The sequence below is a fragment of the Populus trichocarpa genome, chromosome 4, assembly GCF_000002775.5.
Source record: "Populus trichocarpa isolate Nisqually-1 chromosome 4, P.trichocarpa_v4.1, whole genome shotgun sequence".
NCBI classification, from domain to species: Eukaryota; Viridiplantae; Streptophyta; class Magnoliopsida; order Malpighiales; family Salicaceae; genus Populus; species Populus trichocarpa.
In genome coordinates, this window is record NC_037288.2 from 17,205,299 (window position 1) to 17,220,458 (window position 15,160).

The window sequence follows — 15,160 nt, forward strand, 5'->3', positions numbered from 1 at the left end:
CCTGCCACGTGGGAGCGGTTGAGCTATATCGTTGTTAGACGACGTATCGCTCATCTTGTATCAAATGCCCTTTATTATTCCTTTATCATTGGGCTACAAGTCGTTTGTTTCAAAGAAGAGAACTTCTAAGTTTGCAGCCGACGACGAATCATTAGATGCCAGACTACATGTCGTTGACGTGCTCTCACCTTCCTCGACATTTTCTTCTTTACTTTTGAGAAACGCATCCCTCGACATTGAACAACATGTACCATTTTTTTTCTCTTATGAACCAGAGCTAGGTTTTGACCATGGATCGTATCTCAAGAAGTTTCTAATTTGGATCGAGGTGACGAGTCAACTTGGAAAATCCAATCATAAAATCATAGATTATAAAAATGTTAAGCTTCTCAAACAGGCCATCGTTTGCACAAAACTAACAAAAATCTCTCCATCCAAGAGCTTTTGGAGTTGATGGAGAGCAGGTTTTATTATCTTAATATATACTCGAGATTTGCAGAGCAATGTAACATGAGAGGTTTCCGATCTGGTTTAAGACAATAGCCTCGTTGTTGACCAAGCCAAGCATCAATTTTCAAAGGAAACTGACAGACATGCTTCCTGGATTATTTAAAACGGCGGTAGTTGCATTTATTGCTTTTGTTTAGCCCAAAAGAAAACAAAAATCTCTACAAACTCCTAAGCACATTTGATTTAGTGCAAGATATAGCCATTAATTTGTAGGAACTAGCATCGGATCTCCAAAAGATGATGTTAGAAGGCAAGTCCATCTCCCTCCTCTCTCTCTCTCTGTATATATATTTATTATACAATCTGTTGGTGTTTTCAACCAAATTTCACGTACTGGAATAAGAATTCTCTTTTAGTGTGCTAAGAAAAAAGAGATATATTCACTAAAAATGATGAAAATTTAACTCCTCGTGATTTTGCCCTAACAATCAGAGAAGAAGAAGAACACCCAGTAACCAATCCATTAATGTTCTCGTGCAGAACCTCTATAACAATGGGATGGAAAATGTTCTCATTGGAGGGTAAACTATAACCAGAGATAATGGGCTTCAAACAATTAACTAAACATAAAGTTCGAATCTTCATGTTAGGATTAGATAAATTGTAAGGCTGCCGCCATGCAGGAAGAGCCTCGTGGAATGGTATTATAGAAACCCAAAAACAGACACATGAAGAAAGCAGCCTAGTCAATGCCAATGATGAAGATCGAACAGCAAAAGGCATCTTCTGTTGGTTTTTGAGCCCTTTCTCATTTCCTGTTTTCTACGATTCTGATGGCGGATTATAAGTTTTTCTTTCTCCCAAAATATAAAATAAAAGAGCCTTTTTTTTCACGCACGTACGTCAGGCAGTGCAATTACTAACACTGAAGTAATCAGACATGTAAGATTCAAATTTTTAACCTAAATTCAAGCTAAAATCAGTTCAAACCTAACCAAAATTAACTTAAATGTTTAATGAAGTGTTCTGTTCCATCCTTCAAAGGGCAAAATCAGTAGAAGAGATTTAATAAGAAAAAGATGCTATAGAGAAAAGAAGCTCCAAAGAGTTTAATCATGATTGAATATTAGCATTAGGTATAGCCTCTAATAATATGTCAACATACTGTCATCAGTTGCTAAAGTTCCAAATATAAGTTCAACATGGCTTTACCAACAGGCAAGCACAGTTTTTGGATCTAGGTATGAGCATCTACAGCAAAATTGTATACAAACATACTAACTTTGACCAACACCTAACGTCTGAAATCAATGTATTTATAGAATTATGCACATCAGAAATGATATGATTACAGCTGAAAAGAGAAAATCACTCATTGAGAATGGGTGTAATGCTTACAATCATTGCAGAAACAATGGACACATTCCATTCTTGTGACCTTATCACCAGATACATCCTCTATGCATAATCACAAGTTATTGTAGAAGATGAAATCAGTGGCACATCATTGTCGAGATGTTCAAAAACAGTCACAACTGCTTCAGTAAACAAGAACGATTTTCCCTTCTCCACGAGCACAGCAAGTAGCTTTTCAACATCCAATTGATAACGGATCAACAATGTCTGTGCACGGTGTTCTTTTAGTGATAGCAACTCCATGACTCAGCAAATCTTCCCTCTAAATCAACAAATCCCAAATGAAAATATCAATAATCGAAATTACAAGAAGACAGTTCAAAAAGTGTGATCCTTTTTTTGCTTTCAGAAGTTTACCTGTGTAGCCAAGAGGAACTCTTTTGTGATCACATGCAAGAAACCCAAAAAGGGTAACAAAAAATTACTTTACCACACTAAAAATCCAACAACTATCTACACATAATCTTCAATTTAACCATCCAACCAAGCTCGATAAAGTTACCAATCACCATTAGAGCTCAATTAAGCTACTAATCACCAAAATCTACTTCCTTTAGGTTCTTCCTCACAAATTGGAGACAAGAAAAAAACACTAAAAAACCAAAAAGCTCAATAATTTAAGCACAAAGCACCCCACAACTGAAAACAATCAACAGCTACACATACAACATTAATAAATTCCTCATTCAAATACCCAAGATTAAACACAGTAAATCCCAATTCACAACAAAATACTCAAAAATCACCATAAAAAAGGCAAAAAAATTCGGTCTTTTCACACTAAAAACTAAACAATTATTGGTGGCGTACCCTTTTAGACTTTTTTGTATGCTATGCTCTAAGAATTCAAGCACAAAGACAACTCTCCCAGACTAACAATTACTGCATCAACTTCCTTTCTTGTCCTTTTGTCATGGAATTCCCCTTCCTCTCCTCTTGTTAGATATTACCAAAAGGTAGGATTAAGACGCAACAATGAAATTATCTTCCTAAATTTGCTCCAGACAGCATCAACAGTGCTGGAGTAGCTCAGTTGGTTAGAGCGTGTGGCTGTTAACCACAAGGTCGAAGGTTCAAGCCCTTCTTCTAGCGTTTTTATTAATTTTATTTATTATCCTTTAACTTAATCTTAATTTCTATTTCTAAGCACTTTGCATTTGTGAATAGCCCAACTCATTCGATCCAACGAGTAAATAAACCCCACTGGATCTGGTCCAGACCCAATCATACTCGGTCAGATCCGATCCAGTCCAAAACAAGTAAGTACCTTGGGATATTGAGAGGCCGAAACAATTCTTGTTGTCAGCAAGCCAACCTCTTTGTAATCGGCTGGCTATATATTTTTTTTCTTCTAATAATATTAAATATAACTATAAAAAGCGTGATTTTTTTACTGTTCACTAAATCATTGTTCACCATCTCATTTATTACTACGGACTATAATAGTGCATTTACTTTGGTTCTTGAACTTATTGTTTTTGCACAATTGATTCTTTTTTAGCTTATATTATATCTCAATTGCATATATATTTTTGAGTGGGGATTGAATTGAAAGATATAGTCAAAGTAAAATAGATGGCAGGTCTGTAATTGATTTAAAAAGTTCATTTATGTCCCTCATCTTTTTAAGTTATTTGTTTAATTGGTCCTTATAATTTTTAAAGAATACATTTTTTATTTCTTTTTTTATGGAGGAGAGAGAGAGGTTGCTGGATTTTGACTTGGAGAAAGAAAGTTGATGTTGGGAAAGATTTAGACCACCAAAACAATTGATTTGTGTCAATTGATTCTATATGATGAGGGGGGTTATGATTAGGTATTCTTTTACCTTGAAAATACCTAAAAAACATATCTCAGTTCAGGAAGATTTTTTATTTCGGGTTTTGGACCAGTTTTTTTTTTGTTTTTTTGGAGGCTATGAATTGGTTTAATAAGGTTCCTAGGGTGTTTTGGGTTAAAAACAAGTTGAAATGGTTTTTTGGGTAAAAAAACAAATAACCCGGACTTTGATTTGCTTAAATTTTAACCCAAGGAAAAACCATATGTTAGGAGACTACATGTGAAATTTCAACTTGATCCAACGGTCGGGTCAACAATTATGTTTGATAGTGTAAAACTGGGTAGTACCGAAATTATAGCTCGAACTTGTTCTTGGACCCAACTTCAAACACGTCGTTCTCTCTCGTCCAAATAAATTAGAAAGCCTACCCATATATCATTGGAATGGTAAAGATATATAATTTCCAACCCAACTAGAAATGAAATGAAATGAAAATCCCTATAAAGCTCAAGATATAGACCGAAAAGTAGCCTAAGGCCTAGTGTGACAATTTGTCCCTTTTTAATTTGAATATCTGGATTTAACTCATTAACTTCTTCTTTGACCCTGTTCAATTTAGACCTTATAATAGGCCCAATTAGTGACATCAGTTGAATCATATTATTTTTCCTTTTCAATATTTATATTAAATTTTCTAATTCTTTTTTTAATCGAAACTTGTTACTATTTTTGTCATTGTTTTGAATTTTAACTAAAATTCAAAATTTTCATTTTAACTTTAACAATACTTTTAAATTTATTTATGGAGGTCATCTCCTCAATTACATATCATATCTATTATTATTATCATCATTTATTTGTTCTTTTCCTTCCCATATTTTCGTTACTCATCGGAATCTTACTACTTTCAGTTCTACATTTATGCAAGGTTTTACACAAATGGTTACAATGCATGAGAGAATAAGTATTTATTTTAAAAAACAAGAGTGTTTGTTCTTAGTTTTGATATGATAAATGCTCTAGAATTAAGAAGGTGTTTTCATTGAGAATAAAGATTGTGAACCCTGAACCTGGATGATTCATTTTATATTTATAGACAATCAATCTTGTCTCCTTTTGTATAGTGAAGGGTTAAGAAGTCAGTTTATCGTGATAACATAGATGATGAATAAATATTCATTGCATCATTAATGAGATGAAAATATAGTAGACTATTAAGAGATTTTTTATATGCCTAGGGGTATAGGGAGAGTAGGATCTAAAACGAATTGGGTCAGTAAAAAAATCTCAAGGAAAGCGCACGAGGTCCTAAAAAATCAGGATGGGAGGGACAGGTTTAGGTTGCATTGTTGAGCTCGAGAGGTGCCCAAAAATGAGCTCAAACGCTGCACTCGAGCCAATAAGTGATAGGCGCTACGCCAAGGCTAAGCTCATGGGGGAAGAACTCTTCCCCAGGACTGAGTTCATGATAGTTAGGCTCTTTCTCTACACTTAGCGAATAGGAGCTAGGCTCTTCTTCTTAGTTGAGCCCATAACATTAAGTTTTTTCTCTAAACTGAGTCCATTCGAATTAATCTCTTCCCGACGGTGGACTTCCTTCATGCTGAACCCATTAGATTAAGCTCTTCCCCCAAACTAAGCTCATGAGAGCTAAACTCTTCCCCAAAGCTATCATTCAGGCTCAGCCCATTAAAATTAAACTCTTCTTCTAGGTTAAGCTTATAACATTTAACTCTTCCTTAAGAATGCGCCCATAGGCATAGGCAGTTGGGCCAAACATGTTACCCGAAACCATTGGTTCTTGGATCTTCAAAGGTTTTTTAGTTTCTTTCAAATTTGAGATTATCACTTTCTATAAGAAGCAAAACACGTCGTCTTGGCAGCATGAGGTAAATGGTCAATGGAGGCGGCATTTGTGACAAAGCATCCACCAAGATTCAAGAATACTGACCTGAAGTTCCATATATGTTGCATAAAACTATAATTTAATGTCAAGTGGATACACAAGCAGAGAATCAGCATGTAGAAGTTACAACCATTGCTAAGAATTTTCATCTATGTTGGTTCGAAAAATAAAATCTTCTCCCTCTAATTCTTCTTGAAATAGACAAATGGATGGTATTTCATTCTTTCCACTAGACCCTTCGTCACTTGATGATCTCTTCCCCTGAAAATGTTGATTTATCAAATATAAAACAAGAAGAAATATAACACAAATCAGAAACATGTCACAAAGGGAGAGAAGCGGCAAATTGTGGAAGCGTTGAATCATTAAGCAGTTAAATTCTTGGCATATCTAGAATAGCACCCTGCCTCATAAATCATACAAATTAAGTGAACTCGTTGTAGAAAAACACCTGCATGCCTTACACGATAAGAACATAGATTGTCTACAGGACACAATTAAGAGCGAAAAATCCCAGGACTTGCCTTCCTCAAGACATTGAAAAAGTAGTGAAATCCATCACCAAAAGTGCTCCACTCTACAGACCAAGTGAAGTCCGGAGCATCAAATAAAGGACGCCTAAAATGTGGCTGCATAAGATGGATTTCAAGTAAGAATAATGGTGCATACAACACCCACCAGTGAGTCCCCAACACCCAAAAAGAAAAAGGCAATTCTGTGTTTGTTAGTCCAACCTGGCCAAAAGAGATCGAGATAAAAATGCCATCTGGTTTCAGAACCCTGTGAACTCCTTCAAGCATTGCCTTCACTTGGGCTACTGTTTCAGGCCTTGGATTCCATGGGTCACCACTGTTGACGAATAATACATCCTTCAAAGAATGGGGAAATAGAGTAAATAAACACACACAACGTCATTAAAATCCCAGAAGGAAATAATAATCTGATCAATAAAATGTCAAGCTGAAGTTCCAACACAAATAAAAAGACAGTCTCGATTGTCTCTTTACCATGGTTCCTTTCTCAATAACCACATCAAAACATTCATCATTAAAGGGCAGGTCTAGCATGTCAGCTTCCAGCACTTTTATTTCTGATGATACAGGGGACAAAGAAAGAAGAGCTTAGACACCACTGCATTTTTGAAAAACAGCTTCTTGTTAAAAAACACAGAATCCCCCCCTTCTTATCTAGATAACATGTTTCACAAAGTTTATCATAGATACATTGAAACAAGTTTTGTTTTACTTGAACAACCCAAACAAGCTAATCAGATGATTTAAAATCCAGCAATTCATCATCAGTTGGTAGGAAGTAGAGACCAACAAATCTTTGATTCCTACATCCCCACAAGTTTCTTTAATTGTGTTGCATCAAAAGATTATTTCATGAACTGAATTCAACTTTCCACCATAAATTGCAGACTACCAATCATTGTGTCCTAGCAGCAAATTGCATAATTAAAAGAACTACTATTCAACGTTATGATGGCATAAACAACTACAAAGGAGAAACAAACCTTTATACCCCTTAGCTTCCAACCGTTTCTGCATCTTCTCGACCGCAACAGCGGACAAATCAATGCAAGTAACCTCAGTAATTCCATCTCTGTACATTTCTTCACACAACTGTGAATTCCCACAACCAAGCTCCAACACCTTCAATGAACCATTCAAACTTTCTTATCGCAAAAACAAGCACAGTAAAAACAAACAATTCTTGAAAGTAAAAAATAAATAAAAGAACCCAACAGCAACAAGCAAGAGAGAGAGAGTGATTACAGAGGAGGTTGGAGGGATGTGGGCTTGAATAAGATGGCGAAAATGAGAGTAGTCTTTGAACCATTCGTAATGTTCCTCCTTAGAGAATCTCTCGTTCCAGTAGTGAGGATCCTGGTAAGCCAGAGCAGTAGAGGGAGGCTCGGTGGTCGGCTTTCGGGACCCTTCCATTTCAGGGTTTCTCAGCTTAGGCTCGCTTTCTTCTTGCATTCTTCCTCTTCTTCCACAGTGCAGAAACCCTGAACCCTAAATGCTTGGGCCTCGATATAACGAGTCCATCTTGTTATTGGATTTTCAAGTTTTTAGAACCGATCTACTTCTTTAAAAACGACCCTTTTTTTCAGCCGACCGATCTACTAGAGATTGGTTGCCTCGTTGAACCTATTATGTTTCATAAATTATTTTTTTATATTTAACATGGTACATGCCAATAAATACATGATACCATTATATTATATATGATTTATTGAAAAAAAATATATTATAATTTAACTAGTAGAAAATGAATAACTGGTTGAGCCAACAAACCACCCAAATGATTTTTTTTTTGGTTCAATATTTAGAGTGTAGTAGATAGGTAGCATATGCTTTTAAAAATATTTTTTGGTCAAAAATATATCAAAATAATATTTTTTATTATTTTTAAAAAATTATTTTTAATATTAATATATCAAATCGATTCAAAAATATAAAAAAATTAATTTTAAATAAAAAAACATTTTTGATTTTTAAAAAAACATGATTTCAACCACGCTAATGAACCAACTCTTATTTGTTTGTACTTAAATAAAATATCTTTAATTTATGGGTTGTCCCTTCTGTCTTTAACAAGACTTGATCTTAGCCTACTATAAAGCATCTAAAAAAATGTCATATTGTGAAGTTGCCATGTAAATACCTTGATAGCTTATAATGAAAATTGTGGTATGAACGCTAGCTTTTGATGATCCAATTGCTCTTTGAACTTTGTGGTGTTGTTATGGTGACCTGTGATACTCAATGGATCAATATGAAAACGAGTCAACGATGCTAGAAGCCGACCATGACACAGATTTAATAAACCATATTTTGGAGCATAACCTTGTAGAATTTGCTGCTGTAATCGACCATTTAATAGAAGCAAACATTAGAGCCAGATAACACAACCAGTTAAACACAAGCAAAATCTTTTTGAGGCCTTTCATGAATGAATGGTGCTTCTAAGTTCTGTCCATGAAATTACATAAGAAAGAGGTCAAACTGTCGGATTGATTTTGCTGGGTTTACGTTAAATTGGTCAAGAGAATAATCATGATACAGTTAATAAGAAAAACATTACAAGTAGCATTTATTATGAAATCATAGAAAAGGATTCCGCATTTCTGTTGCTAGCCTCTTCATAGGTTGCAAGTAAAAATGCTGCAGGAATTCTCCAATGAAATGTCATTGTTGATGCTTAGCTCTGCAATATAACATTCTATAGCTTCAGTGAAGGCGTTGGAGATGCTGGAGGCTTTAGGTCTTCATACCTTGAGATGAAAGAAACAGAGAAACTCAATGGCATAAAAGAAAAAAAAAAAAAAAAAGTGGCTTTATGAAATGACTAACCTCTCTAGATAACCATTACCACAGGAAGTTTGATGGAAAATAAGTGGAAATCAGAAATCAAGCTTACATGGGATAGGGTGATAGTGGCTTTTGCTTCGGCTCTGTATGATGTTGCTTGTCAATTGCTGCTGCCATTGGAGGCGCACGGTTACCTGTCTCGGGCACCGCATTTGTGGAGGATGTTGGTATGACTGATCCCACTGGTGCAGTTGGAGATGGTGATGTGGGGGGTTTGAGATCAGCATATCTGAAAACGCAATTAGTAGGACATAAATGACATGGGAAGATGAAATCATGAATTTGATACCTAGCATAATTTTTTTAGCAGAATGAGAAACTTTCACAGTTGAAGACTACGTGAGAGAATAAAAATTGGGTGCTCAATTCTCATTCTATATCAAAAACATGTTTTGTGTGCCCGATGCAATGGCCAATCATTATATGAAGTAGCAGGAGCAGGAGCAGGAAAAGTGTAAAGCACTAAAAGAAGGCTTACGCAGCATAAGGAGAAAGAGGCCTGGTTGTCTTCGTTTCTACTGGACCTGGTTTTGTTTCAGCTACGCCAGGTGCTGGCATAGGTGGAGTATCTTGAGTAGCAGGCTTTGATACTGCTTCTAATGGACCGGCACTTTCTTTCTTGCTACTGGGTTGAATTGGAGTGGGAGAAGTAGGTGGTTTCAGATCATCATAACTGTCGATAACAGTAACACAATCGCATAACTTAGCAGCAGCAAAAACATAAACTTTTTGGACTGAAAATAAGTTCATTTTGTTAAATGTTGTATTCCATAAGGAGCAATTTTTTTTTTTTTTAATCAAATTACAGACTCTCTATGATAATGGTCAGATTCTAGGCCCTCAACTTTTGGCTTTTATCCCTCTCAATAGAAGGCCTGCATGTGGCCTTGAAAGATCAGGAAAGAGCTTCACATGACTGGCTGTGCGGGTGACTTCGACAAGAAGCTAACATGGAACTCATTGCAGCTACGACAAATAACAGTTCTTGATGTAGCTGCTCAAACAAAGTGGGAAGATGTTAGGTTGGACTTACGCGGTATAAGGAGAGAGTGGCCTTGTCACCATAGCTTTTGCCTGGGCAGGTTCCTTTTGAGAAGGAGAGCTCGGAGCCTTGGGTTCAACAACCTTAGGAGGCACAGGCTTAGGCACATCTGCTGCTTCTGGTTCCTGAGAACACAATATCATCACCTACTCGCTGTTTTTTTTCCTTGCTTTTTTATATGATGCAGAGAAAGAAAAGAAGAAAAATACTAGAGCATTGGTAAATAGGGTTGCACTATGCTTGCTACATTCAAATTATTCTTGTTACAATCCCAACAAAAAAAATGAGTTTTCACTTTATTTTTCAAGAGAGAGTGAACAGAGCATACCTTTGGTTCAACACGTTGAGATGGTATTTTTGCGAGGAGCTCATCCATAGGAGTCAATGGTGCAGTTGTCTCTGCAATTACTTCAACCACTTTACAATATGAAAGCCTACGGTTATTGGCCATAAATGCCATAAGTTCTGCAACCTGCAATATTGGGACTGCCTTTTGTAATTCCTTACCTCCTAGCATGCACCATAATTTTGGCCAGTAACTGGTAGGTTTTACATGAGATCACACCCACCATGCCACCAGGGATGAGTAAAATGAAACATAAATTTTGCTAGCAGTCCAGAGATATAAGCTGCTTGAAAAAAAAATTTGATGGACAGAAATGAGTCCTGGCCTAAAGCAGAAAAGGTAGGTAATGTCTTCACAACCTCCCTCAAAATTTTGATGATTTTTGAACAGGGTTCTGAGATAAATTACAGGCACATGAAAAGAGGTAAGACTTGGCATCAATTAAGTACATGACTATGCTATATTCTAAGGAAAGGAAATGGAAATGCACAGATGCAGACTAGAAGTGAGGCTGCTCATTATTTCATTCTCTGTTCTAAAGCCTGAAGTTTAGGCTATTTTCCTTGCAGTCAGGTGGAAAATACGTCCACAAAGAAAGTTAAAGAATCTCTAATGTAAAATTTTAATGAACCGCACCTGAAGATTCGACACCAGGCCACCAAATAGGGTATCTTCCTCTGAAAGAGTGATGTTATGAGTTTCCTTGTAAGCATCAGTAGGCCTCTCCATTCCACCAGGTCTTACTATCTGAAGAGAATCTATAAATAATTAAGTTCAAGCTAATATAAACTAGTTTACTCATATAACCTGTGTGTCCATTTAATGCATTTGCAGGTTCTTACAGTGTAAGGAACGCCACTTGCTATGAGTGCTTCTTCTGCTTTCCTCTTCCAAATTAGGACACCCCAAAACAAACTTAGCAGAAAAAAATGAAGGAAAATCAGCATTTGTCACCTCCTCACATGCTAATTCTCCTTCCCAAATCACTAAACTTACTTTAGAATAGCAGCAGGAAATCCGACTTTGTTCGTTCCCAATGATGAAACCATAATAAAATGGTTGACCTTTGTAGCAGTTGCTGCAAACAAGAACAATACTCATTTTTCTAAAACAAAACGCTTTAAGCTGTCACACAGGCCGATGTCTTTTTTACCTGCATCAACGAGGTTTTTAGTAGCCAGATAGTCAATCCGATAAGGCCCTGTAACATCAAACACCTCCTTCTCACCGGCACCAATGCAGCATAGAAGCACAGATGCATTGCCTAATGCCGGTCCAATCTGATTTGGTTTCTCCAAATCACATTCCACAATATCAAGCCTTTCCACAGCTGGGCTAAAGACCAGAGTATATCTGTTATAATGCAGATGTTGGGGGCCTTCTTCTCTAAATGAAAATGATTTACATTTTTTTTTCATCACCGTCTTAGTTTCTTTCAATGTTCAAGTAAATTAGAAATGCTTACGCTGGGATCCTTCAACATCAAGCTTCATTGCCATAACACTCTGCAAATGGATTGCTCTTTTAGTAAACATGCTTTGAAAGAAAAACAAATGTAGTAAATCGACTCCTTTGAACTCTGAAATTTATACCTGCACAAGAGCTTCTGCTTTCTGGGCACTCCTGACGCCAGCTCTAACTCGAAATCCAAGCTTGAGAAGCTCCCTGAAGCAAATTCAAATGTCAAGGAATACCTGTAAACCAATCACCAAACTGAAAAAAAATTGAGCACTAGAAAATTACCTCACTGCTCTTGAGCCAACTTTACCAGTAGCACCAGCAACAAATGCAAGATTCTCATCTTTTGTTTCCACTTCCTTTGAATCTGCCTCAACTGCCCCAGACCTAAATTTCGCAGCAACTTGAAAAAAAATTACATGAATATCAGTCAAAAATAAAAATTCCTCAATGCCATTCAAAGGAAATGAAACCCATCTCTCCATTTATGACATTGATGATCAAGATAATAACTAAGAGCAATGAGAAAATCACAAAGAACCATTTCAAGAAACAAAGAAAGACAACGAATGAACTTAGGCATGTTCTTGTTATGTATGTACCTGAAGCTTGAGCTTTGATATCAAGAATTTTGAGCTTTCTTGAATGCGGGAACTTATTGAAATGAGGAAACTTGAGGAGCTGACCGTGTATACAAGATTTCTCAATGAACCCACATTTGGTTAAAGAAGTCGGTATGGTGGTTATAGCTGATGATTGCAGGCAACCACCCTCCATCTTCAGGGAATAGTATTAATGCTGTTTCAATCCTGCCTCAGTTCTTGAACTGAAAATTTAAGAGACAGACACACAAGTGGTTTTAATTATCTTTTGTTTCCCCTTTTCAGTTTGGCAGTTGTGGCAATCTCCACTCCATGTGGATATGATGGGTCCCAGTGGAATGTTCCATGGTTTGATTATGGCCATTGACTATTTGGTACTCTTTTTTTTCCTGTTATTTTAACGCCTGTAAATAAATGTATTTTGCAAGACTTTATAATAGTGTGATGCAGGAAAGTATTAAAGTAGATATGTCTTGAAAATATTAAATGTGGTTATTTTTTAAAATATTTTTTATTTTAAAATATATTAAAATAATATATTTTTTATTTTTAATATTAAAATATTAAAAACATATTAATTAAAAATAAAAAAATTTAAATATTTTCATAAACTAGATTGATTATAATAATTATCGGGAATTTATTGTATCTTAATTAATTTTGTTTATCATAGAATTGAACACAATTTTTATTTTATTATTATTTTTAAATGGAAACAATATAATATGAACACATTTTCCAGTTTTATGGGTCAGAAAAATGTTCATAAATTTTAAGAAATGTACATGTTTTTTTTTCTTTTGGAGTAGAAAAACAAGAGAAGGAGAAGAAAACTAAAAAAGAAAAAGAAAAATGGTTTTGTGTTACTAAATAGTGCGTAAATGCCTCCTAATATTATTGAATATATTTGTGGATGATAATTTTCAAAAGGTTTAACTATTATTATTAATTATTAACAAATGGTGTTACAAAATACTATTGTTCATTTTAATTGCTTTTTTAAAAATTTATTATTTATTATTATTTTAATTTAATCATTTAATATTTAATTTGTCGGGATTGAACTTTATGATTTGTTTCTATTTACTTTAATTATTTTAGTCTCATGATTTGAGTTACGAGTTTTACGAGTTAACTTTTTTTAAAAAAATTTTAATTTCATCTTTCAATATTTAATTTGTGTGGATTGATCTTTATGATTTATTTTGAATTATTTTTCATGAGGTTATCCAAGCCTCATGACTAAGGTCAAAAGTTTGAAAAGTTAACCTAGTTGACTTAGTTCTTTTTCTTTTTTTTAATTGATTTTTTTTAATTTCACCATTTAATATTTTATTAATCGAGAATTAAGCTTTCTAATTTGTTTTGGTCTGTTTTCTATAAACTTATCTCAGTCTAATGACCCGAGTCATGAGTTTGGTGAGTTGACTCGAGTCATTTCTTAGTTTTTTTTTAAATTGATTTTTTTTTCAATTTCAACCTTAAATATTGGATTGATTTGAAATTGTGCTTCATACTTTATTTCAATTAACTTTCTATAAGGTTATTTCGATCTCATGATTGGGGGCGCGAGTTTGATAGGTTAACCAAGGTTAACTTGGGTCATTTTATCAGTCTGCTTTCTATGTGATTATCTTAGTCTCATGTTCCATGTCATGAGTTTGACAAGTTAATCCGGGTTGACTCGAGTCATTTTTTGTGTTTGCTTTTTAATTGATTTTTTTCAATTTCATCATTCATCATTGATTAAATAAGAATTGAGTTTCATAATTTATTTTAATTTTTTTATATGAAGTTATCCCAATTTCGTAACTTGAGTCACATATTCAATAAATTAAACCCCAATCATCAAATATGTTATTGTTTCAGTATTGTTTTTTAAAAAATTATCTTAAATATATTTATTTTAATCAAATTATATTTTTATAAATCATTTAAATTGTCTTTAAACGTGTCAAATTGACTCAGTTATATCATGTCAACCAAAAATTTATAAAATAATTTTTAAAAAATCACTTTTTATCACACAAAGAAGGCTCGTCGGGAAAGTCATCCAGTTGGAGGATCTCTTTTAAACACAGCTCCCTGTCGGGAAAGTCATCCAGTTGGAGGATTTGGCTAAAACTTTAAAGAGATTTTGCGTCACCAACCTCTTCTTTGAATCAGAAATAAATGAATAAAAAAATGTACATATTTCTTTCATATCAAATAAAATATGTATGGCATTAATTTCTTTCTAACCCTTGTGCTTAGCGAAAAGTCAATTTCCTGATCTACACGTTTCATCTTTTATACATCACACGTACAGAGTTAATTTTTCTTATTTCATATTTTCTTAAAAAATATCATAAATCTCAATTCTGATTTATCAAATTAAATACAGAGAGTCAAGGTAATTCTCACTTAAATACAGAAAAAAAAAATTGAGTGACCCAAATAACCAAACCAATAATAAAAACCAATTATATATATATATATATAATAAAAAAATGATTTGATTTGCTTTGTTTTTTTTTTTTATTAAAAACTAAACCAAACAAAAAATTCTCAATTTTAAAAAAAATACCTTTCCGAGTAAATTACATTTGACAATGAAATTACATGTTATAAAAAATTTCAAAAACTGAATCCGATACAAATTTGAAAGGATATGGTACAAAATAAAAGTTGTTTATAACTAATTATTTATTGTAATTGAATTTAATTATAATGTTTGATTTGAATTCAATTCATAAATAAATTAAATTTACATGTTTAGAAAAGATAAAATTCAATTTATT

General features: G+C 34.3%; 2 protein-coding genes, 1 long non-coding RNA gene and 1 other non-coding gene across 6 annotated transcripts; 1 reads left to right on the forward strand and 3 right to left on the reverse strand.

Moving 5' to 3' along the window:
- Positions 1 to 1,642: 1,642 nt before the first annotated feature.
- On the reverse strand, positions 1,643 to 2,945 carry LOC7461191 (uncharacterized). The gene is made up of 2 exons (XR_002981304.2): positions 2,224 to 2,945; positions 1,643 to 2,128 (listed from the first exon to the last, which is right to left on the reverse strand). It is a non-coding gene; the product is annotated as an uncharacterized LOC7461191 (long non-coding RNA).
- TRNAN-GUU (transfer RNA asparagine (anticodon GUU)) lies at positions 2,885 to 2,958 on the forward strand. Its single transcript has one exon. It is a non-coding gene; the product is annotated as a tRNA-Asn (tRNA).
- A 2,624-nt stretch (positions 2,959 to 5,582) lies between these two features.
- On the reverse strand, positions 5,583 to 7,633 carry LOC7461192 (uncharacterized). Of its 3 annotated transcripts, none has more exons than XM_024599061.2 (6): positions 7,331 to 7,629; positions 7,069 to 7,207; positions 6,560 to 6,642; positions 6,287 to 6,421; positions 6,077 to 6,181; positions 5,583 to 5,813 (listed from the first exon to the last, which is right to left on the reverse strand). In XM_024599061.2, exons 1-6 carry the CDS (start codon positions 7,535 to 7,537, stop codon positions 5,688 to 5,690), a joined length of 795 nt encoding a protein of 264 aa, XP_024454829.1. In that variant the 5' UTR covers positions 7,538 to 7,629; the 3' UTR covers positions 5,583 to 5,687. The 3 variants fall into 3 exon arrangements, with proteins under 3 accessions (XP_024454829.1, XP_052308062.1, XP_052308063.1); XM_052452102.1 differs by having other exon boundaries at positions 6,004 to 6,181; positions 7,331 to 7,628; XM_052452103.1 differs by lacking the exon at positions 6,077 to 6,181 and having other exon boundaries at positions 7,331 to 7,633.
- An 843-nt stretch (positions 7,634 to 8,476) lies between these two features.
- LOC7461193 (protein TIC 62, chloroplastic) lies at positions 8,477 to 12,637 on the reverse strand. Its single transcript, XM_002306044.4, has 13 exons — positions 12,381 to 12,637; positions 12,064 to 12,181; positions 11,913 to 11,985; positions 11,786 to 11,825; positions 11,474 to 11,650; positions 11,317 to 11,398; positions 11,163 to 11,235; positions 10,957 to 11,067; positions 10,303 to 10,446; positions 9,966 to 10,099; positions 9,411 to 9,605; positions 8,982 to 9,161; positions 8,477 to 8,835 (listed from the first exon to the last, which is right to left on the reverse strand). The coding sequence occupies exons 1-13, from the start codon at positions 12,553 to 12,555 to the stop codon at positions 8,784 to 8,786; spliced, it is 1,554 nt and encodes a 517-aa protein (XP_002306080.1). The 5' UTR covers positions 12,556 to 12,637; the 3' UTR covers positions 8,477 to 8,783.
- Between the last annotated feature and the right edge of the window lie 2,523 nt (positions 12,638 to 15,160).